The sequence below is a fragment of the Malaclemys terrapin genome, chromosome 1 (genome assembly GCF_027887155.1).
Source record: "Malaclemys terrapin pileata isolate rMalTer1 chromosome 1, rMalTer1.hap1, whole genome shotgun sequence".
Classification (NCBI taxonomy): domain Eukaryota; kingdom Metazoa; phylum Chordata; order Testudines; family Emydidae; genus Malaclemys; species Malaclemys terrapin.
Window position 1 is genome coordinate 355545478 of NC_071505.1, and position 24762 is coordinate 355570239.

General features: G+C 53.4%; 1 protein-coding gene across 1 annotated transcript in view; it reads left to right on the plus strand.

The window, feature by feature from the left end:
* The first annotated feature begins 4431 nt into the window (after window positions 1–4431).
* The window catches only part of LOC128823074 (dynein heavy chain domain-containing protein 1-like), an 89552-nt gene continuing 69221 nt past the window's right edge, over window positions 4432–24762 (plus strand). Inside the window, exons 1-8 of the mRNA XM_054005186.1 lie at window positions 4432–4491; window positions 5235–5360; window positions 9609–9885; window positions 10568–10821; window positions 11947–12145; window positions 13937–14028; window positions 19496–19712; window positions 20987–21094. Of these exons, the coding sequence (XP_053861161.1) occupies window positions 5256–5360; window positions 9609–9885; window positions 10568–10821; window positions 11947–12145; window positions 13937–14028; window positions 19496–19712; window positions 20987–21094 (1252 nt within the window). The 5' untranslated portion in view covers window positions 4432–4491; window positions 5235–5255. The remainder of the gene's footprint in view (window positions 4492–5234; window positions 5361–9608; window positions 9886–10567; window positions 10822–11946; window positions 12146–13936; window positions 14029–19495; window positions 19713–20986; window positions 21095–24762) is intronic.

Here is a 24762-nt window from a genome sequence, read left to right on the forward strand (position 1 = left end):
TGGTGCTTCCTGGCCAGATGGAACACTGCCACAGGGCCTCCCAGGGTGGGGGACAGAGCGGATGGGGCAGAGGCCCTGCTGCTGCCCACTATACCCAGGTGCCAGGGAGGGGAGTGTGCACCCCCCATCATCCTCACTGAGATGGTTGGTTGAGCCCTCACTGTCTGTCTCTCTCTCCTGTGCAGCCCTTCGAGAGGCAGATAAAGGAGGCTCTGAGGCCCTGGCCCCCCAGTCCCCTGATGAGCTGCTCCAGAGTCTGCCTGCTGAGGTGCTCTGTGGCCAGCAGCCACAGCTGGTGCACCATCTGGATCTGAAGGGCATCGGGGGCCTGGAGGTGAGTGGGCACCGGCTGAGGAGCCAGTACCCAGTGCCGTCGAGGGAGCAACTGGAGCAGGACCTGCACTCGGACAGCAGTATCCAGGGGGCCCTGGCCAGCCAGCGGGCTTTGCTGGCGGTGAGTGAGGGGGGCTCACTGCACTGAACTAGTCAGGCCAGGGCTGCCTGGCCTCTTTTCCCTTTGCAATGTCTCTAAGAGCTGGCCTTGTGTCACGGAGTATTGGGGGACTCAGGGCCCTGCACCCCCGGCTTCCTGCGATTCACCATGACTCTCAGCCAGCCAGTAAAGCAGAAGGTTTATTTGGATGACAGGAATACAGTCCAAGACAGGTCTTGCAGGCACAGACAACCGGGCCCCCCTCAGTTAGGTCCAGCTTGAGGTCCCAGGGCATCCCAGCCCACCCCCCTTGGGGGGTCAGAGCCATCTCTGCCTCCCAGCCATCTCTCCAGCCTGCTTCCAGCACTCTGGCTTCAGCGACCCCTCCCACAGCCTTTGTTCAGTTTCCCGGGCTAAGGAGTTACCTGGCCTTCAACCCCTTCCTGGGTTCTCGTGTTACACACTTAGGTATGCGCCCTCGGGCTGTCTCCCATCCTCCAATGCAGACTATTCCAGCTACACTCCCCTGTCAGCATTCACAGACCACAGTGAGAACAGGCCCAGTTCGTCACACCTTGTGTCGCCAACATCCCTCCCTGCTTCTCCACTGCTAAGAGCTGATTGACCCCCGCAGCTTTGGCGCTTCCAGACGCACCGGGCTAAGCATCCCCGGCTCACGCTGTGTGACACTGAGCTCTGGGGGGGCCCGTCTCTCCCTTGGAGTCGGTGATGCACCCAATGTAATGGGGCCTGATCCTGACTGGGGCCTCTGGGCATCGCTGCAGTACCCAGTACAATGATCATGCATCCTGAACTCCCCTCTGCCTCTCCTCCCTATTGATCCCCTGCCCACTGGGGCCTTCCCCTGTAGGAGCCCTTCTCCAGTGCTCACTCCCCTCTGGCCACTTCCTCCTGGAGCTCCCAGACCAGGGCCCCAGCCTGGCTCTTCTCGGGGCTCAGGCTTCTCCAAAGCCATTGCCTTACCTGCGCTCAGACAGGAAGTGGGATCCTGGGCGGGGGGGGAGTCCCAGGGACCAGGCTGCCGAGTTGGGCACCAGCTGACGCTTCGGAGCGGGCTTTGAGGGAGGCATGGCGAATGGTGGGGTTTGCTCTGTATCTCCTGGGGCCTGGTGCTGTGGTTTGCTGAGAGCCCTGTGCTATTCCTGCAGGAGGCACTGAGTGAGACCCAGGAGATCTGCAAGCAGCACACGTGGGTGGCAGAGATCCACAGCTTTGCTCACAGCTGGAGCCCCAAGCAGCTGGAGCTGATGAAGGGCTGGCCCGCGGGCAAATATGTGCAGCGAGTCGTACAGCTGCGAGCCTGGGCAGAACGTGTCAGAGAGGTGCCCTCCATGGTCATCACCTGCAACCGGCTCCTCTTGGTGGATTGCAGCAGCGTGCAGCAGGAGATTGGTGTGTGGGGCGTGAGGGGACATGCAGAGGATGGTGCGCCCTGTGGGGGATTGCTATGTGGGCATCAGGAGGGGCAGAGGCGCTCACATGGGCAAGGGGCAGTGAGCACCTCGTGGAGGAGGCAAAAGTCAGGTGGGGTTAGTCGGGGCGATGGAGTCCTGTGGAGGGAATGGCTGGTCACAGAGGGGAGGGGTAACGGGACCTGGCGATGGGCTCCGTGGTGGGGGTAGCTGGTCATGTGCGGGGAGGTAATGGACCATTAGTAAATGGGAGAGCTGTGGACTCTGGGAGTGTGCGGCTGGTGACGTGGGGGGGGGGGGGAATGAACATAAGAACATAAGAACGGCTGTACCGGGACCGACCAAAGGTCCATCTAGCCCCGTATCCTGTCTACCGACAGTGGCCAATGCCAGGTGCCCCAGAGGGAGTGAACCCAACAGGCAATGATCAAGTGATCTCTCTCCTGCCATCCATCCCCACCCTCTGACAGACAGAGGCTAGGGACACCATTCCTTACCCGTCCTGGCTAATAGCCATTAATGGACTTAACCACCATGAATTTATCCAGTTCTCTTTTAAACGCTGTTATAGTCCTAGCCTTCACAACCTCCTCAGGTAAGGAGTTCCACAAGTTGACTGTGTGCTGCGTGAAGAAGAACTTCCTTGTATTTGTTTTAAACCTGCTGCCTATTAATTTCATTTGGTGACCCCTAGTGCTTGTATAATGGGAATAAGTAAATAACTTTTCCTTATCCACTTTCTCCACATCACTCATGATTTTATAGACCTCTATCATATCCCCCCTTAGTCTCCTCTTTTCCAAGCTGAAGAGTCCTAGCCTCTTTAATCTCTCCTCATATGGGACCCGTTCCAAACCCCTAATCATTTTAGTTGCCCTTTTCTGAACCTTTTCTAGTGCCAGTATATCTTTTTTGAGATGAGGAGACCACATCTGTATGCAGTATTCGAGATGTGGGCGTACCATCAATTTATATAAGGGCAATAATATATTCTCAGTCTTATTCTCTATCCCCTTTTTAATGATCCCTAACATCCTGTTTGCTTTTTTGACCACCTCTGCACACTGCGTGGACATCTTCAGAAAACTATCCACGATGACTCCAAGATCTTTTTCCTGACGACTTGTAGCTAAATTAGCCCCCATCATATTGTATGTATAGTTGGGGTTATTTTTTCCAATGTGCATTACTTTACATTTATCCACATTAAATTTAATTTGCCATTTTGTTGCCCAATCACTTAGTTTTGTGAGATCTTTTTTAAGTTCATCACAGTCTGCTTTGGTCTTAACTATCTTGAGCAGTTTAGTATCATCTGCAAACTTTGCCACCTCACTGTTTACCCCTTTCTCCAGATCATTTATAAATAAGTTGAATAGGATTGGTCCGAGGACTGACCCTTGTGGAACACCACTAGTTACCCCTCTCCATTCTGAGAATTTACCATTAATTCCTAACCTTTGTTCCCGGTCTTTTAACCAGTTCTCAGTCCATGAAAGGACCTTCCCTTTTATCCCTTGACAACTTAATTTATGTAAGAGCCTTTGGTGAGGGACCTTGTCAAAGGCTTTCTGGAAATCTAAGTACACTATGTCCACTGGATCCCCGTTGTCCACATGTTTGTTGACCCCTTCAAAGAACTCTAATAGATTAGTAAGACACGATTTCCCTTTACAGAAACCATGTTGACTATTGCTCAACAGTTTATGTTTTTCTATGTGTCTGACAATTCTATTCTTAACTATTGTTTCGACTAATTTGCCCGGTACCGACGTTAGACTCACCTCTAGAGCCCTTTTTAAATATTGGTGTTACATTAGCTAACTTCCAGTCATTGGGTACAGAAGCCGATTGAAAGGACAGGTTACAAACCTTAGTTAATAGTTTTGCAACTTCACATTTGAGTTCTTTCAGAACTCTTGGGTGAATGCCATCTGGTCCCGGTGACTTGTTAATGTTAAGTTTATCAATTAATTCCAAAACCTCCTCTCGTGACACTTCAATCTGTGACAGTTCCTCAGATTTGTCACCTATAAAAGCCGGCTCAGGTTTGGGAATCTCCCTAACATCCTCAGCCGTGAAGACTGAAGGAAAGAATTAAATGGGCCGTTAGTAGGGGGGAGCTGTGGACTCTGGGAGTGTGCGGCTGGTGATGTGGACGGGGGTTAATGGGCCGTTAGTAGGGGGGAGCTGTGGACTCTGGGATTATGCGGCTGGTGACGGGGGGGGGGGTAATGGGCCATTAGTAGGAGGGAGCTGTGGACTCTGGGAGTGTGCGGCTGGTGACGTGGGGGGCGGTAATGGGGCGTTAGTAAGGGGGGTCTCTGTGGTCACACACGGAGGGTTGGTGATGGGCCCGTCGGCGGGTCTCTGTGGTCACACACGTAGGGTTGGGGGGTGCCTGTGGATGGGAAATTGGTGATGGCACGAGCGTTGGCCTGATACCCACTTGCTCCATGCCCCCTAGTGCCCCTGCTGGACTCTGTCATCAAAGAGATTGTCTCCCTGCTGTTGAGTGAAACGTCCCAGCACAGCGAGATCCTCATTTCCCAGCTTAGCGGGGTCGTGCAGCTCTACCAGCGCGTCAGCACTGACATCTTCACCATCGCCAAGTGCTCCCAGAAGGTATGGCTGGAACAGACCTGCACGGACTCCATGCTCTGCTGGGCTAAGCCAGCTGCGGCCCGATACGCATTTCCACCGGTCCCACTCCACTCCTCTTTGAGCAGGCTGAGGGCTCCCCTTCCCCATACCACCACCCCATGCCTTCAGCTGGATCGGTGCCAAGCCCAAGGAGCAAGGGTTCAGCCCCACCACCCAAGCCAGGCACTCTGTATGGGTCCCATGCTGGCGTAGCCGCAGGGAGGCTGGCTGCTGTCAGCAGGCGTCTCCCAGAGCTAATAACTAGAGCTGGGCAAATAGTCAGTTCACCAAAGAAAGCTTGTCATGGCACTGAAACATGTATATTCCAGCTGAAGTTGGTGACTAGTTTCAGATGAAAAAACCTGAAAATAAAAGTGCCAGCAATGTGGAAGCAACCCGTTCCACCACTGCATTTTGTTCAGCCCAAACAAAGGAGTTTTCAGAGTATCCAGAGAAATGGACAAAATTCTGTTTGTTACATTTGTTTTTCCAGAGTTTTCACTCAGCTCTATAAATAATCCATTGGGGCGAGTGGGGCATTGCCCCCACAGTGCCTCAGTCTCTCTGCAGACTCACGGCAGGTGTCTCTGTGCCAGACACACTCAGCGCAGCCCTGCCTCTCAGAGCTCAGTGGGCGGAGATCTGGGGCACTCAGCACGAGGGGCTGGGCGATCTGCTGGGTCCAGCCCCAGTCTGACAGAGAATGGCGCTCATTCTTCCTGCAGCTGGAGCAATACCAGGACCAGATGACAGAGCTGCAGGAGCGTGTGGAGTATGTGCGAGCTCTGAACGAGGTGATCCGTCAGCACTTCCGCCCACTCAGCCTGGATGAGGAGAACCAGGAGAACCTGGTGAGCTCCCAGCAATGGCATGCTATGGTTGTGAAGGGAGACCATAAGAACTGCCAGACTGGATGAAACCATTATCTTGTCTACATCCTTAACATCAATGACTTCATGTGGCAGTGAGTTCCACATGCTAAATATACTTTGTGTGAAAAGTTTCTTTCCCACCTTCCCTTATAATTGACAGTCCCCTTGTTCCTGTAATATGAGTCAGGGACAACAGAAACCCCCAATCTCCTATTTCTTTTCCAATCAGTATTTGTAGACTTCTTCGAGTGCTTGCTCATGTCCATTCCATATTAGGTGTGTGTGCTCGTCACATGCACCGGTGCTGGAAGTTTTTCCCTCAGTGGTATTGTCACGGAGTCCCCAGGCGATGCTTTGTAACTGCTCCCCACAAAGCCAGTCAGGACTTTGGGGAGTCTCCTCTCCCTTGGGGCAGACTGTCCTCAGGGCAAGAAGCTCACACGGCTTCACCTTCCTGGGTCTGACCTTGGAGCATTCAGCATCCTCTGCCCCTCCATGCACTTCCCACAGCTAGTCCGCCCAGGCGGGGTCCCGGGGAAGCCAGAGGGTCCTGCACCCCCACTTCGCAGTCAGACGTGACTCTTGGCCAGCCAGTAAAACAGAGATTTATTAGATGACAGGAACATGGTCTAAAACAGAGCTTGTAGGTACAGAGAACGGGACCCCTCAGCCGAGTCCATTCTGGGGCCCCACGAGCCAGACAACCCCGTCTGCCCTCACTTCCCATCCCTAGCCAGCCCCAACCTGAAAACCCCCTCCAGCCCCTCCTTTCTGGCCTTTGTCTCCTTCCCGGGCCAGGAGGTCACCTGATCTCTTTGTTCACCTTTAGCTATTCCCTTACAGGGGGGAATGCCCCCAGCCATTTGTTGCCAGGATGCAGTGTCGGCCATTTATGTACCCTGGAGACTTAAGAAATGCATAGGGGAAACTGAGGCACCCACACACTATTCAGAGGAAACATTAAGAACAGTCCCACTTCGTCACAGGTATCCATAGGGAACTGGTTCTGGCACCCTCTGGAGTGGCGTGCACATGCTGCGGTATAAGGGGCACCGCCGGTTCCCCCCACCCTCAGTTCCTTCTATCCGCCAGTGAAGGTGCTGGAACATCTGCTGCTTCGGCTAGCCTTTCTTTGCTTCAGTGTTTCAAACTTTTCTAGTTAAGTTTCCTTTAGTGTGTTGGTGTTTTCGCTTGATTGGTCCCAAACAGGCCCTAGCTAGGGGATGGGGTATGCCCCAGTTCCAAGGCTTTAAGCCCTGTGATCGCTGCAAGAAACCGATGCACATCAGCGATCTGCATCATAATTGCTCAAGGTGTCTGGGCGAGTCGCATATAAGCAACAAGTGCTGTATTTGCAAGTCCTTCAAACCTTGGACTAAGAAGGAGAGAGACTTCCGTCTCAATGCGCTCCTAATGGAGTCGGCTCTAACTCCGGCACCGGAGCAATCGAGGTCTGACTCTGCCCTGAGCACCGCAGCGTCGGTGCGGAGCACCCCACCAGCGCAGATCCCTCTCCCCGGCATCTGCCAAGCAGGAGGGAAGATCTCCTACATCTCGCAAGGGAAAGGAGAGGGCAGGAGGGGAGCCAAGACCCGAGAAAGGCGGCTCTATACCTCCTACTGGGAGCTGGGCGCTAGCTCAGGTCGAGCGGTCCAGCCTACCCCGACCTATGCCTGCCACGCCGGACAGTGGCAAGGGCCTTCGTCAGAGGTCCCGTTGACACCCGAGGCCCTGCAGGCAGCACAGGATACCCGGGCACTACCAGTGCCGCCCACACCAGCTACGGCGTCACCCCGGTCTAGGGGTAAACCCGCCTTGGGTCCTTTCGATAGATCTCCGGCTCAGCGGCACCGCTCCCCATTGCAGGGGATGGCCCGCCAGCGCTCACCTGCACGGAGCCACCAGGCCTCGAAATCAGAGAGGCAGGCTCAGCGAAGCCCTCGTTGGTCTCTGAACTCAGGACACCGCCCACAAGGTGCACCTCGCCAGTCCCCCCTTTCCGGCATCAACAGCACAGGGACTGGCTCACTGCTTCACCCATGGCTCGGCACCAGTCATAGGCCCGGGACAGTCAGTCTCAGGAGCAGAGTCACCAGTTGTAGGCTCGCCAGTCTGTGTCGCCACCACACAGACCCCCTAGATCGGGGAGAAGGTCTCCCTGACGACTGAACTGCTCCCGGTCCCACTCTAGATCCCAGTACTGGTCAAGCAGCGTGAGGCATAGATCACCGGAGCGCCATCGCAGATCCGCTGAATGCCACCGGTCTCCAGGGACTCACAGAAGAGATTCGTCCTGAGCAGAGAGCTCCCCGTCCAGGCACAGTGATCGGCACCGCAGTGACTGGGATCACCGATCTACTCGATCGTGGTCACCCGAGAGCAACCACTCAGCCTGAAGCTCCAGCACCGGAACTGAGTCATTGCCGGCGTTCCAAAACCTGGCACCGGTGACACAGGTGGTCCCCTCGATGTCAGCGGTACCGCCAACTACCCCATGGGCCCAAGGCCAGTGGCCAGCTGCCTGGTACCCATGGAACCCATGGGGCTTTACCCAGCCTTCACAGAGGCTCAGGTCAGTGGCAGGGGCCTCGGACAAGCCATCGGCCTTGGTATCCCGCCCTCCCACAGACCAGCTATTCCTGAGGCGGGGACCCCTCAGGCTCATGCAGACCCTGGGGATCAGCCGGCTGGACGTGTCAAACCCTGTGGCGCTGGCTTCCTCCTCATCTTTGCCTGATGAGTTGCCTCTAACTTGGGGCTCCAGGCGGAGGAGCTAGAGGAACCATCAGACTCCCTATTCAACGTCCTCTGCTCAACAGCTCCGGCCAGGGTGGCTCTGCCCCTCCATGAAGAGGTGTCTAAGATTACAAATGCCCTGTGGCAGACACCCTCATCCCTGCCCCCCCATCCACAAGAGGGCAGAAAGAAAGTACTTTGTACAGGCTAAGGGCCATGAGTACCTATATATCCACCCGGCCTCAAGCTCCCTGGTAGTAGCAGCTGTGAATGAGCGGAAGAGACAAGGCCAACCGGGAGCCACTCTTAAGAATAAAGACTCAAAGAGGCTGGATTTAGACTCAAAGTTTATTCATCCTCCAGTTGAGGGTGGCCAACCACCAAGCCCTCCTTGGCCGCTATGACTTCAATATGTGGCAAGCCACGTTTGGAAACCCCACAGAGAGCAAGGAATGTGGCCTTTTGTATCCTGCTCAGCATCCCAAACCTGTGGTACGATATAATTCCTTCAGTCAGTGCTCCTGTCTCGGGCCCAGAAGCATCACACCACTGTTTGCAGTTGTCCTGTGAAAGCAACGACCGTAATTGTTTTTCACACTCTCTCTTAGCCACGGTCCTTGAAGAAACCCTCAGGTCCCCCATTGTGATACTTCCCATGGGTCTGCAAATACAGGAGAATCATGCCTCCTGTATTGACAACAGCAAAGTGCAAAAATGCTGGGCTATGGATGGCATTATGGGATGGAGAAAATTGACGGCTAGGAACTTGAACTCTAGCTCCCAGAGATCCCTGAGTGAGTCATTTCCATCCCACAACATATTGTAAACGTTTCCTGAAAGGCATCGTGCCGGACTGCAGCCCATGGCACACTGAGATACCTACCCATGGTGCACCACACTTTGCATTGCCACAAGCACTCCTGGTGAGTACACCCAGTGCCAACACAAGCAGCTAAGTGTGCACGTGCCCAAGCAATATACCGACTTCGGCAGCTGTATGCCGACATGACTGTTGAGCAGTTTGTAATGTAGACATGGCCTTAGTGTGCCCAGCCCAAAGTGTTGTGGAAATTCTTCCAGGGTGTCTCCATGCTGTGGCCTGTAGGGGGCAGAAGGAAGGCTGGGGGCTGGAGGGGGCTGGGGATCACCCACTCAGTGTCACAGTTCACCCTTGACACCGCTCAACCTCTCTGAACAGAGCCCCTCCAGTTGTCAGTTCTGAGCCTTCCCCTTTCCAGGCTGGAATCCTGTGATTCTTTCACCCCGTAGACCCCGTTGGCAGGGGGACGCCCCCTTTACCAACTGCGATTGCTCAGCAGGCCACACTGGATTCTGCTGCCCTGCAAGTCTTCCAGGTCGGAGCCAAAACAGCCTTTCCAAAGCACAGGATCCTTTTAATCTGTGTAGTAGAACTCAAAGCCTCGCCAGCGCACAGGGTAGTGTCTGCATGTGTCTGCTGCCCCCCTGATTGGGGTCTGCCTCTGTCCCCAGCTCCTGGACACCTGGGAGGCCTTCGTGTACCAGCAGCAGGAGGCCTCGGACTTCATTGTCTCACGGCGCCTCAGCATCATTGCTGAGCTGGTAGACTCGCTGCAGAGAGCCAGACAGGAGCTGCAGGAGTTGCTGACCACGGCCACCACAGGGCAGTTCCTGGACCCCTCCCAGAGCCCGCGTGCAATGGAGCAAGAGCTGCGAGAGCTGTACCGCCGCTTCCAGGCCATGGCCACCCGGGTGGCTGAGCTGTGCCGCTCCCAGAGGATCCTCACAGGCATGAGAGCAACGGGGCCCCGGCCTGCATCTGCTGGGGAGACAGAACCCCAGGGCTCCCTACTTGTCCCTGTTACTTCCCTCGCATCCCCAGGGAAATGCCCCCGTGACTCCCCTCACCTCCCTGTGTCCCAGGGACTCTGCACTCAGGTCTCCTCCAACCTAGGAGAGAGAGAGCCTGCAATCAGTAGCGTAGCTAGTGGGGTGCAGGGGAAGCAGCCGCTTCCCCTCAGCATGCTTTCAAAAAGCGGCACGCCTGCCGGCCGGCACTGACCTCCTGCAAGCAAGGGGGGCAGCACGGCCAGAGGAGCCATGGGGAGGGGGCGGCACAACCGGAGGAGCGAGGGGGGGCACAGCAGGGCGGCCAGCAGCCGCGGCCAGAGGAGCGAGGGGGGGCACAGCAGGGCGGCCAGCAGCTGCGGCCGGAGGAGCGAAGGGGGGCGCAGCAGGGTGGCCCGCAGCCAATGGGCCGGGGCGGCGGGCGTGGCTGGAGGAGGCAGAGCGAGGGGGGGGTGCAGCAAGGCGGCCCGCAGCCGTGGCCGGAGGAGCAAGGGGGGGCGCAGTATGGCAGCCAGCAGCCAATGGGGGGGGGCGGCACAGCCGGAGGAGCCAGCCAAGGGAGGCGTGGCCAAAGGAGGAGCCGGGGGAGGCGCCTTTTTTATGTTTGCTCCCCATGCTCTTAGATCCTGGCTACACCACTGCCTGCAATGTGAACAGCAGCGGGAGTGCTAGGTCATCCTGTGCTGCCGCCTGGCTGGGGTGTGGGCGAGACTCCTCCCGAGTGAACGTCCTGTCCTTCCTCTTCCCAGGGGAGCAGACAGACGTCTCCTTCGTAGCCAGGAGCCGGGGGCTCATTGAAGCCCATGAGCACGTCTGGAGGCTGCTACGCACCATCTCCGAGCAGATCACTGAATGGAGGTGCCTCGCCTTCAGCAAGGTAATGACCGGCGCCTGTCCCACAGCTAGCGCAGCCCTGGGCTCCATCCTCCTGACCCAAAGCCCCTGCTAGCCCGGCCTGTGCCCCTCCCTCCCAACCCACAGCCCCTGCTAGCGCAGTAATGCCCCCCCCAGCCCGGCCTGTGCCCCTCCCTCCCAACCCGCAGCTAGCCCAGCCTGTGCCCCTCCCTCCTGACCCGCAGCCCCTGCTAGCCCAGCCCTGGGCTCCCTCCCTCCCGACCCGCAGCCCCTGCTAGCCCAGCCCTGGGCTCCCTCCCTCCCAACCCGCAGCCCCTGCTAGCCCGGACTGTGCCCCTCCCTCCCAACCCACAGCCCCTGCTAGCGCAGTCCTGCCCCCCCCAGCCCGGCCTGTGCCCCTCCCGCCCGACTTGCAGGCCCTGCTAGCCCAGCCCTGGGTTCCCTCCCTCCCGACCCGGAGCTCCTGCTAACCCAGCCCTGCCCGCCCCCACCTGGCCTGGGCTCCCTCCCTCCCGACCCGCAGCCCCTGCTAGCCCAGCCCTGGGTTCCCTCCCTCCCAACCCCACAGCCCCTGCTAGCGCAGCCCTCGCCCCCTCCCAGCCCGGCCTGTGCCCCTCCCTCCTGACCTGCAGCCCCTGCTAGCCCAGCCCTGGGCTCCCTCCCTCCCAACCCGCAGCCCCTGTTAGCCCGGACTGTGCCCCTCCCTCCCAACCCGCAGCCCCTGCTAGCCCAGCCCTGGGCTCCCTCCTGACCCAAAACCCCTGCTAGCCCAGCCCTGGGCTCCCTCCCTCCTGAACCGCAGCCCCTGCTAGCCCAACCCTGGGCTCCCTCCCTTCAACCCGCAGGCCCTGCTAGCCCAGCCCTGGGCTCTCCCACAGCTCTGCTGGTGCCCCTCACTCCTGGCCCACAGCTATTCCAGCAGTGAGCTCCGCCCACCCCAGCTCTGCCGGTGCCCCCAATCCTGACCTACAATCTCCCTTGTTATCCCAAACTTGGCCTCCTCCCACACATTCACAGCTCTGCTGATTCCCACCTGCAGCCGCCCCTGCTATTCCATAGGGCTCTCCTGAGTGTGGATGGTTTTGCCTGAGGGATGCACCCCCCTGCAGGGCTATCTGAGCACCCGCTGGTCTTTCTGTCCTACCAGTTCAACACCCCCCTGGCCACGGAGAAGATGGCTGAGTGGCAGAGGGAAGCGTCCCACATGGAAAAGTCCCTGCCTGCCAATCACCCCATCCTGCAGGCCTGTGTGCACATGATCACTAGTTTCCAGCAGTTTCTGCCCCTGCTTCAGAAGCTGGCCAGCCCACTCATGAAGAGTAGCTGCTGGAGGGAGTTCTTCACGGGTGAGCCCTGCAGGGAGCGATGGGAGGGGAAATCCATAGCGGAGGGGGACAGTTCTGTGGAGACTCGTATCCCTGGGCCCTGCATTCGGCTCTGGCACCTTCAGGCCCAGAAAGGCCTTGACAAAGTGGAGGGAGCTCCAGGCAGCCCCAGCAGGGCTGGAGAGGCAGAGCTGTGGGAGAAATGGAAGGAGCCATATGTGCCGTGCTGGCTCTGAGAGGGGCGAGGGACGATCAGTCTGGGGAGAGCGCCTGGGGTTTATGGTACAGTAACCTGGACACGAGGGAACTTGGTTCAAGCATGGCCCAGCAAGTGAAAGGGTCTGTCCTGCTGGAGCAGTATCAGTGCCTGGAGCATGGCTTCATGCACCAGAGCTTGGCAGGCAAAGGTGACCCAATGGCAGGTCTGGGGGGCATAGGGACCTGGGCTGATGTAAAAGACTGTTGGCTCTTTGCCTCAGTTCTGCACGACATGCTGAGTAAAAATTGGCACTATACCAAATCCGTGTGGCCCAAATGGATTAAAAGCTGGCTACCGGAGAGAGCCCAGAAGGTAATCAGGAATGGGGACGCATTGTCTCATGATGATGAGAAGGATGGTCCGGTGGTCAGGGCACCAGCCAGAGACTTGGGGTCAGTTCCCTACTCTGCCATAGATTTTTGTGTGACCTTGGGCAAGTCACTTAGCTTCTGTGGGTCTTGGTCCCATCTGTACAGTGGGGATAGCCCTGCCCCCCCCCAGGGTGGGGTGAGGTAAAGTGTTTTGAGATGGATTGATGAAAAGTGCTGTGTCAGAGCTGGGGAATTGATATGTCAGGGAGGGGGTGACGTTCTGAGTGTGATATAATAGCTCATTGAAAGGTGACAGGGCCAGAAAGAGTTAATTAACTCACCAACTGACCTGACCCATGGCCGAACTTTAGAGACTGGTTAGGAAGATCTGTAAATGAACAGAGCTTTGAAATGCAGCCTGCATTGTTAGAGGTAGAAGGGGAGGTGTTTGCTCAGGTCTTGTGATGTAAGCAAACAAGTCTTGTCTATTGCTATAGCTTTAATTCAAAGATCAAAAAAGGAATATTAACATTTATGATGATACTTGAGTAAAATAGTATTATTGTCTCTATGTCTCTTTGAAGGTTGTGGTAACCTGTATCTGAACTGTTTAATGGATAAATTACCCTGTGCTAATTGCCAGGATGTTTAGGAGAAGGAAAGTTAAGCCTAATGTTTTCTCAGGGCAAAAGGCTGCTGGAAATGTATAAGAACCCCGGGACATGATCCTACTTCATCTCAGATCTGCTTTGGGTTTTAAGAGGGAGAAACCTTAAGCCACAAGGATTGAGATCCCCAGTCACTGACTGGAGTCACCCTGAACATGGACATTGGGCTATAACCTATGGACTATTTCTAAAAGGACTTTTGGCAACTACAGGCTCACCTCTGCTATGTATCTGAACCTCAAGAATTGAATTCAAGTCTGTCTGTATATTGATCTTTTAACCAACACTTGTGGAGTGAGCCATGGAGCAGCTCCCCCAGGGATTGGGCAGGTTCCCCATCGCTGGGATTTGGAGAGGCTCTTTCTAAAAGCCTGGCTCTGGCTCAGCCGTTAGGTACCCGCTGGACACAAGAGTCAGGAGCTAATGGTCCCTTCAGGCCTTGAAATCTATTAAGACATCTGGGGCCTGGAACCCCCAGCTTTGCCTGTACCTGCTGGAGCCCAGGACCCTGCAGCCTCTGCGAGAGGATCTGGGCACTGGGGTGTTGACAGTAACCCCTTGTGTTCTCTTGCAGCAATGGGAGTGAAGTGCCCTGTCAACCTGCAGTTCACGCTGGGCCAGCTGCTGTCCTACCCGCTACTGGAGCACAGCGACACCATCCTCAAGGTGAGCGAGGCCCATGCTGCCCTGGGGACAGACTGGGGCTTGGCGGGGGCCAAACGGCTGTGGGGGGATGCTGGCACCCATCACTGCAGGACTGGATCCATGGGCAGGCGCAGTGTGCAGTGTGACTCTTGATGGTGGGAGGTCAGGATCAGAGACAGCCTGGGTTCGGCATGGGCAGGTTGGGCTCCATATGGGGCGCCCCAGCCTAGAAACTCTATGGATAGTAATTCCATGCTCTAATAATAAGAATAACGCAGTAGGGATATATTACCATCCAGCTGACCAGGATGGCAATAGTGACTGTGAAATGCTCAGGGAGATTAGAGAGGCTATTAAAATAAAAAACTCAATAATAACAATGGGGGATGTCAACTATCCCCATATTGACTGGGTACATGTCACCTCAGCACGGGATGCAGAGATAACGTTTCTTGACACTGTAAATAACTGATTCTTGAAGCAGCTGGTCCTGGAACCCACCAGAGGAGAGGGAATTCTCGATTTAGTCCTATGTGGAGCACAGGATCTGGTCCAAGAGGTGAATATAGCTGAACCGCTTGGTAATAGTGACCATAATATAATGAAATTTAACATCCCTGTGGCAGGTAAAACACCACAGCAGCTCAACACTGTAGCATTTAATTTCAGAAAGGGGAACTACACAAAAATGAGCAGGTTAATTAAAGAGAAATTAAAAGGTACAGCGCCAAAAGTGAAATCCCTGCAAGCTGCATGGAAACTTTTTAAAGACACCATAATAGAGGCTCAGCTTAAATGTATCCCCCAAATTAAAAAACACAGTAAAAGAACCCAAAAAGTTCCACCGTGGCTAAACAACAAAGTAAAAGAAGCAGTGAGAGACAAAAAGGATTCTTTGAAAAGTGGAAGTTAAATCCTAGTGAGGAAAATAGAAAGAAGCATAAACTCTGGCAGATGAAGTGTAAAAATATAATTAGGATGGCCAAAAAAGAATGTGAAGAACAACTAGCCAAAGACTCAAAAAGTAACAGCAAAATGTTTTTTAAGTACATCAGAATCAGGAAGCTGCTAAACAACCAGTGGGGCCCCTGGACGATCAAGATGGTAAACAGCGACAAAGAGTCCTGTGGCACCTTATAGACTAACAGACGTATTGGAGCATAAGCTTTCGTGGGTGAATACCCACTTCGTCAGACGCAGGAAAGCTTATGCTCCAATACGTCTGTTAGTCTATAAGGTGCCACCGGACTCTCTGTTGCTGTTTACAGATCCAGACTAACACGGCTACCCTTCTGATACAAGATGGTAAAGGAGCACTCAAGGACAATAAGGCCATTGCAGAGAAACTAAATGAATTCTTTGCATCGGTCTTCACGGTTAAGGATGTTAGAGAGATTCTCAAACCTGAGCCGTCCTTTTTAGGTGACAAATCTGCGGAACTGTCCCAGATTGAAGTGTTATTAGAGGAGGTTTTGGAACAAATTGATAAATTAAACAGCAGTAAGTCACCAGGACCAGATGGGATTCACCCAAGAGTTCTGAAGGAACTCAAATGTGAAATTGCAGAACTACTAACTGTGGTAGGTAACCTATTGCTTAAATCAGCTTCTGCACCAAATGACTGGAGGATAGCTAACGTGATGCCAATTTTTAAAAAGGGATCCAGAGGTGATTCCGGCAATTACAGGCCAGTAAGTCTGACGTTAGTACTGGGCAAACTGGTTGAAACTATAGTAAAGAACAGAATTGTCACATATAAATGAACATAATTTGTTGGGGAAAAGTCAACATGGTTTTTGTAAAGGGAAACCATGATTCACCAATCTACTAGAATTCTTTGAGGGGAAAACAAGCATGTGGACAAAGGGGATCCAGTGGATATAGTGTACTTAGGGTTTTCAGAAAGCCTTTGACAAGGTCCCTCACCAAAGGCTCTTAAGCAAAGTAAGCTGTCATGAGATAAGAGGGAAGGTTCTCTCATGGATTGGTAACTGGTTAAAAGACAGGAAACAGAGGGTAGGAATAAATGGTCAGTTCTTCTTCGAGTGCTTGCTCATATCGATTCCAATTAGAATCCTAATTGGAATGAATATGAGCAACACATCTTGAAGAACAACAGTTACAAAGGTGAGTAACCGTCTTTTTTCAGAATGGAGAGAGGTAAATAATGGTGTCACCCAGGGGTCTGTACGGGGACCAGTCCTATTCAACGTATTCATAAATATGGTGTCTGTCTTTGCCTGGGTCCTTGCCCTTGACCAGAAGGATCAGTGAGAACACCACCTGTACCCAGAGCCCTGTAGTCACTCCTGATCTGCTCAGGGTCAGACCTCACAGTATCGTTAGTGCCCATGTGGAGGAGCAGCATGGGGTAGTAGTCACAGGGCCGGATGATCCTCGACAATCCCTCCGTCTCAGATACGGCCCCTGGCAGGCAGCACCTTCCGAGATGCCATGTCAGGCGTGCAGACAAATGCGTCTGTTCCCCTTAGAAGGGGGTCACCGACCACCCCCACCCTCCGTTTCCTCTTGGGGGGGTGGCCACAATCCTTGCAGCCATGGGGGTACATGGCTTCTCCTCCTCCACCTTTGGGGGCAATTCCTCATCCCCCATTGCCAGGGCAGCATACTGGTTTGTTATCTTGTGGAGGGGGTTGGGAGCACTGCCTGCTGCCACAAGTAGCCAGCAGCCAGCTTCCTCCGTGTGCAGGCGCCGTTTCCTCCTGCCCTCGTGGCACTCATACAGTGCTCTCCAGCCAAATTGCTTCCTCAGCCTTGGAGGTCCCTATATGCACGTTTTCAATTAATTCCTCCTAGGCACCGATGCTCCTCAGCCTAGCCACCTCCTCCTGCAGCTCTCCCGCCTGCTTCCTGAGAGATTCCACCAGCAGGCACCTCTCACACTGGACGGTCCCCCCAGCCTAGCTTTCTGTGATGGGGAAACGGCGGGCATTCTCTGCAGATCCACCCTGGGGTCTGGGCAGAGGCCTCCATGAGCAGGTTCCCTGGCTCGACACAGGAGGAGACAGGAGCAGTGTTAGCTTTGGTGACGTGGCCTTTTTGAACCATGGTGATCTTGCTCTTTCTCCCTCCTATAGATTCCCTCTCCGATTCTCCTGTTTGCTGCCTGCTGGTTACTTAGCCTCTGTCTTTTAAGCCTTCTCTCCTAGGTCAGCCCTGCCCCCCCTCTTAACACCTGGGGGAAGGGCGTTTGAGGATCAAAGGACAAGAGACTGGAGCCTTGCTAGTGCCCACTCAGCTAGCAGCTAGTCAGCCCCTGGCCTCCAATCCCACACTGTCCCCAAATACCCAGTCCCCAACAGACCATGCTGCGAGCTTTAAGCAAGCCACAAACAAGATCACTCACCCCAAAAATGAGTGCTCGTGTCTTCTTCAGCACAGGCTTTCCCTCTCGCCCTCTCAAACTGGCCTGTCTGTTAGGCCAATTCAGACTAGAAACAAGGTGTGTGTTTCTAACCGTGAGGGTAACTAGCCACTGGAGCAGCTTACCAAGGGTCGCGATGGAGTCTCCATCCCCGGCCATTGGATGTGTCCCTGAAAACTCAGCTCTAGGACTGATTTTGGGGAAGATCTGCAGGCTGCTATACAGGAGGTCAGATTAGATGGTGACAATGGTCCCTTCTGGCGTTGGACTCCAGGGGTAGGTCTTGTGACAATGCGGTTCTGGCGGAGCCCAACTGAGAGTGCCAGTTCAGGACAAATTGCTAAAACAGGGCAGTTACAGCCCAAGGCTGGGGTTTCTCCACCTCTAAGGCAAACCAAACCAGCCAGACTAAGAGGACTTTGGTTTCACCTCAGCTTTTCAGGGTGAGGGAAGGCATGTGCGACAGTCTCTGGGGGCAGAGCCAGTACTGGGCAGGGAGGCTGCCAGGAGCAGATGTTGACACTGACCCGCTGTGACAATGCAGTTCTGGCGGAACCCAACTGAGAGTGCCAACTCAGGACAAATTGCTCAAACAGGGCAGTTACAGCCCAAGGCTGGGGTTTCTCCACCTCTAAGGCAAACCAAACCAGCCAGACTAAGAGGACTTCGGTCTCACCCCACTGGCTAACCACAAGTCGCACAAACAATTCCCTTAGACACTTCAGTTTTCCAGTATCACCACCAGTGCCGCTCGTTATGGGGACAAATGGTTATGAAAACCAATATCCCAATATACACAAAAAGGTTCTCTCGATCCCAAAGGACCAAGCCCCAGACCCAGTTCAATATACAACTCAGATCTTTCCCACAAATCACGCTGTTGCCAATCCTTCAGAATCTAAAATCTAAAGGTTTATTCATAAAAGGAAAAAGATAGAGATGAGAGTTAGAATTGGTTAAATGGAATCAATGACATACAGTAATGGCAAAGTTCTTGGTTCAGGCTTGCAGCAGCAATAGAATAAACTGCAGGTTCAAATCAAGTCTCTGGAATACATCCCCCGCTGGGATGGGTCCTCAGTCCTTTGTTCAGAGCTTCAGTTTGTAGCTGGAAAAGACTATATAAGGCTGATGCCTCATCTCCATCTGGTCTTCAATCCTGCTTCATACCTCTGGAGGGACTTTGCTACAAACTGAAGCTTTGAACAAAGGACTGAGGACCCATCCCAGCAGGGGATGTATTCCAGAGACTTAATTTGAACCTGCAGTTTATTCCATCACTGCTGCAAGCCTGAACCAAGAACTTTGCCATTACTGTATGTAATTGATTCCATTTAACCAATTCTAACTCTCATCTCTATCTTTTTCCTTTTATGAATAAACCTTTAGATTTTAGATTCTGAAGGATTGGCAGCAGCGTGATTTGTGGGTAAGATCTGATTTGTATATTGACCTGGGTCTGGGGCTTGGTCCTTTGGGATCAGGAGAACCTTTTTTCTTTTACTGGGGTATTGGTTTTCATAACCATTTGTCCCCATAACGAGTGGCACTGGTGGTGATACTGGGAAACTGGAGTGTCTAAGGAGATTGCTTGTGAGACTTGCGGTTAGCCAGTGGGATGAGACCGAAGTCCTCTTAGTCTGGCTGGTTTGGTTTGCCTTAGAGGTGGAGAAACCCCAGCCTTGGGCTGTAACTGCCCTGTTTGAGCAATTTGTCCTGAGTTGGCACTCTCAGTTGGGTTCCGCCAGAACTGCATTGTCACAGCGGGTCAGTGTCAACATCTGCTCCTGGCAGCCTCCCTGCCCAGTACTGGCTCTGCCCCCAGAGACTGTCGCACATGCCTTCCCTCACCCTGAAAAGCTGAGGGGGGAGGGGCGGGTATTGTGTCTATTTTTGTCTGGGGTATGGGGGCGCAACCAAAAAGTGTAAATCAAAGGGGGCTCAGCTCAAAAGCTTTGAAAACAGCTGGACTAGCTGGAAAGGCTCCAGCCCGTGGCGGCACTGCCCTGTGCAGCGGGGCCACCTGGCTCTCACGGAGCTGCTGCCAGCCTGAACGCGCACAGGTCCTGCTGCTCTCACTCAGCCTGTGTTTGATGCCCCCAGATCTGGTCAAGTGAGCGAGGCCGTTGCCGCTCCCTGGACATCCTGCGCCGGCTGCAGAAGGCCTGGGCTGAGAGGCAGTTCCGTTTGGTCAACTTCATCCTGAGCGTGCCCTACCAGGCCCCACTGCCCGACCGTGCCCGCCGGCCGCCCAGCAGGCGTTACCGCCCACCCAAGCAGGAGTACATCTCCAAGGACAGCGGCACCTTCGTGCTGGCTGGTGAGTGCTGCATGAGTGGGGGCCCAGATTGGCCAGTGGGGTGTATCAGAGATTCACGGGTCTGGGCTATGCCCCAGCCTGTAACCAGTCCCTTGGGAGCGACCCCTTTAGTGTGCTGGGCTGCAAAGAGCCACACAGGGCAGGCCTGCAGCCGCCAAGACTCTGCGACTTGGCCTTTGGGCACCAGCAAACCTGCCTCTCCCCATGGCTCCCTGCAGTGACTCCAGCCCAGCCAGGTGCCTGTGGGAGGCTGGTACAGGCCCCGTCAGGGCACCAAGCTCTCAGGGAGCCTTTGCAAACAAGGTAACGTTTTATTAGTCACCTGGCTACAGAATCCAAAAGTCCTTGGCTAGCTCAGAGAGGCAAAGGTGAAGCCACATCCACCCTGGCCAAGCCAGTGCAAAACGCCAGCCAAGTGTCTGTCTGTGTCCTGACCCAGTCCCAGGGGAGAGCAGCCAGCTTCTTCAGAAACCCCTGCTGGCCATCTCCAGTCCTTTGTCTCCAGGCAGGGCGTGTGGAGTTCACAATCCCACCTGCCAGAGTTCCCCACTGCTGAGTGTCGGGCGTTCCGTTGTTGGGACTTCCTAATGTCTCTCTGGGCCTGTGTTAATCTGGGTCGCTTTCAACCAGCTCCTTAACTACCCTGTTTATTCCATGCAGGCAGCACCGCGTCCCCCAGGGGTAGCAATGCAAAGTACAGAGGAAACTGAAGGACGTGTAGGAATAATGAAAATATTACCCCAAATTCCCACTTTGTCACAGGCTGCACGGGGGCGGGGGGAAGGTGGGTCTGAGCAGAGCTGGGACCAGAGCCAGCACTCTGCCTCCCAGGGAGACATGGGGTGGCTGTTGCCCTCTGACTACCCGCTCCTTTCAGACCATGAGACTAGCCAGACCATGGCTCCGCGTCCCCTTGGGACATGGACTCCGCCCTGTCCAGTGCAGCTACCCAGAGTTCCCAGGAGTCTCTCCAGGGAGTGTAGGACTTGAGCTGCTGTGGCCCTGGCTGGTTCCCATCCTCACTGGAAGTTTCAGGCTCCAGGTTTGGGGGAAACTCACCTGTCCCACCCACTGTTCCAGAGTCCAGGGCTGGGGCAGCAGTGTCCCAGGAGTGTCCAAAGCTCAGAGCATCTCCATCACCAAGGTACAGGGCTTATGCTGGGCCAATTGCCCCCATGCATGCACGTGTGTGCGAGGCCTCAGCCCTGGCTCCAGCACCTCTTTGGGCCCCTCAGGGTTGCCAGAGTCTTCACCTCTTCTCTCCCTGAATCCAGACACAGCAGAACTCAAGGCCCTGACAGAGAAAAGCCTGCTAACCTTGAAGAACATCATCCTTTCACCCCACGCCATGGAGCTCCGGGAGGAGGCAGAGAGCTGGACCAGTACCTTGCGTGGCTTTGGTGCGGGCCTGGGGGTGTGAAGGGGAATCCTTGGCTGGAAGCTGGGAGTGGGCAACAGGGATGGGTCACTCGATGATTCCCTGTTCTGGTCATTCCCTCTGGGGCACTTGGCACTGGTTTGGCGGGGTGTGTGGGGGTGTGTGACAAGTTGATTTCTACCTGGGTGTTCCCCTTTCTTACAGCTGTTTTGCTTGGTGGCGGCTTCTCCTTTCATGGTGTGCCTGCACTACAATCTGAGCCCGGGCTCTGTGGGAACTGGTGTTTGTAGGCCTGGGATTGAGCGTCCACACTGAACCCTGACCCTAGGGTTAGCATTTCTGGACCTGGGACTCATACCACGCTCACATGTCCACACTGAACCCTGACCCTAGGGTTAGCATTTCTGGACCTGGGACTCATACCCACGCTCACATGTCCACACTGAACCCTGACCCTAGGGTTAGCATTTCTGGACCTGGGACTCATACCCACGCTCACATGTCCACACTGCATGACGCAGAGATGAGTCCAACCAGCTTCTTCCAGGCTTCCTCGTGCCCTCCCCAGCTGTAGCCTCTGTAGCCTTGTTTGAGGTGACTGTCCATCCCACGGCACTGGAGAGGAAGTTCTTGCAGCCCACAGCTTGCCCTCCTTGCAGGGCACTACTCCATTGTTATGCAGGCCCTTTTGGGCCACAGAAGCCGATTTATGGACACCAGTGTGGCCTGCACTGGAAAAGTTCATGATGTGAGGGCTTTCCACTGATCAGGGGTCTACATTCATGGACGCTATTCCCACCAAATGATACCAAATGACATAATGGGAGTTACTGTCCTCACTGTTATTCTAGGGGACCCTGCATACCCCCTTTTGTCTTGGCTTATGAACCCATCTCCTGCTTTCCGAGGGCCTGGCGTGGGTGTAGAGGGGGTGAATGTGCGATTGGCAGATTGAAATCTTGCTGGCACTGTTTACAGAGCTGTTTCAATCCCAGTGTGATTAATGCTGACCGCATCACTATGTCTTGCTGTGCCCTTCACAATCTTTGTGAATCCAAAGGTGGGCCGTTTGCCCCGGGTGGCTGAACTGGTACACTGAGCCAGCAAGTGCACCTGTCACAGCTACAGCAGGACACACATGGGAACGGAAACCAGAGACGCTTTGTGTGCCCACATGCTGGACTTGCACGGACCAGCAGAGCAGGGAGAATAGGATCTTTGTAGAGCAATTTTTACAGTAAACGAAGTTTTTCAAGTGATTGCCGTGTCCATTCCACTTCAGCTGTATGCACACCCAGTGCACCAGCGTCAGAGATTTCCTAAGTGATACGTATTGGGCAGCATATGCTCGTGCTGCTGCTGCTTGTGGTCTAAAGGGCAGAGTCATCCCCGCCCTCCCTCAGTTCCTTCTTACCATCTGTGATGGCTGTCAGAGCGTGCTACTGCAAGTGTTTCCGTCTTTCTTAGTCTTGTGTAGTTTACATAGTTGGTATTTGTTAGCAGTCTTAGTGGAGCGTTTTAGCAGTAAGGTTCCTTTTTCTTTTACTAGTGTACTTCCTTTGTGCTTCATTTCCTGCTGATTCTGGGTACTGATGCCCAGTGCTGGGGCACACCTTGGTTCATGGGCTTCAAACCTTGCAATGGATGCAAGAAGCCAATACCAGTCAGTGACCCCCACTCCAGGTGCATGAAGTGCCTAGGAGAAGCTCACATCAGCGACGATTGCCAGATTTGCAGGGACTTTAAGCCCATAACCTAAAAGGACCAGGAGGTCAGATTTGAGGACTTTAGTAACTCAGCTAGAGGTTATGGGCCTACTGCAGAAGTGGACAGGTGAGATTCTCTGGCCTGTGATGTGCAGGAGGTCAGACTTGATGATCATGATAGTCCCTTCTGGCCTTAGTGATCTGTGAGTCAGGCTAAAGCCCCTCCTTATGGACACAGCCCTGCACCCAGCCTTGCAACCTTCCTGCTCAGGGCAGTCACCGACCACTGCCACTTGCATTAGGAATGCTCCTCCTGTTGGGGCAGAGTTTCGGCACTGATCTCTGATACCAAAGAAGAAACACTGGAAGATGGCATCGAGGGACCCATCATCCAGGAGCTCGAGATCTCAGGCACCACAGAGACTGTCCAGCAGTCAAGCTGGGAAGCAGAGTACAGTGCGCTTGGTGCCAAGGCGCTGCCTGGTGCACAATGAGCCTCGGGCGGGGTTCTCGACTGGTACCAGTGCCACTGAACGCCATCCTGTTCCACTGTGCCGTCCTCTTTGGCTCAGCGAAGCAAGAGACTCCCGGGGCTGTCATGTAGTAATAACATTTTATGTTTGTATTTTGTATAATTTAAATTAAAAAATTAAAAATAATATTGCACTGCATGTATTAAATGTATTAATGTATAATTTGACCATATCCTGCCAGCCATCCTTTTTAAATAGCAAAAAAAAAAAAGGCCTAAAGGGCCATTGGTAAAAATGCATCAGCCAAAATTTCTTTGTGTCTGAACTGATTTCAAGGCAGTAACAGACCTTTGAGGATCACCACTTCGTTATAGGCTTAGCATTTTAAAACAAGTAAAAAATGCCATAATTGTTTTTCTTCTACATTGCAAATTTGATGTTCCTGTTCAAAATATTTTGTGTAAATTAATTCTGTTTTGTATATAAATAGAAAATAAATATTAAAAAATAAGTATAAAAGCCATCACTAAACCAAATATTCTAAAAAAAACCCCAAAACAAACACAAAGGTGCCAAAGGATTGCAACACGTCCCTATTAAAATATCAATAAAAAGCAAATTAACAACTCTAAAAATAAAACAAGCTCCTATCAATAAAAACAATATCGCTGTAATCAAAACCAGCATAAAATAACTCCCTAAAAAAATTAATAAAAAAAACAAAATTAAAAAATTAAAAACAAATAAAAGAAACCAAACAACAATTAATTATAGAACGGTAGAAAACTCATTGGTCCCAGTAAAAAAATCACTATATAAACAGGGTGCCTTGCCATAAAACTAGCAACTATAATACTGACTGGCAGGACAGTGTGTGTGTGTGTGTGTGTAATTAAATGCATATGCTAATTGTTATATCTTCAGTAAGCACAGCATATTGCCTTTTCCCCTAAAAAACATCCCGTGTGCTGCTTATAAGCATAACAGTCACACCACAGCATGCAGTCTGGCACCCGGAGGCAGTGCACCTCCTTGGTTGAATGACTCCATGAACTTACCTGGTTCTTCTTTGAGTGATGTCCTTATGAGTGCTCCACTTGTAGGTGCGGCAGGGCCCCCTGCGCCTGATATTGAAAATCTTCATCAGCAGTGGCCATTGGACTTCTCCCATCTCGTGCTGTGTGCAGGACGTATATATAGCACTGAGCGGTCCAACCACCCCTAATTCCTTCTGTACCGCCTTTGGTCTGGGACAGAATCCACAGCAGAACCTGCTTCTCCTATTCCTTCAATAGATAGTATCTTACCTGCTAGCGTAGCATAGTTAGTATTTTCTTCTTCTCTTTTCTTCTCCTCCCCCCCCCCCCACCAAAAGGTTTTTCTTTTGGTTTTGTTTAACTTTACATCTACAGTTATCTCATAACTTAGGTTTCTGTTTTTTCCTACTTCCTGCCTGGGAAGCCTTTTTCTGTCATCCTTATGCCTGAATCCCC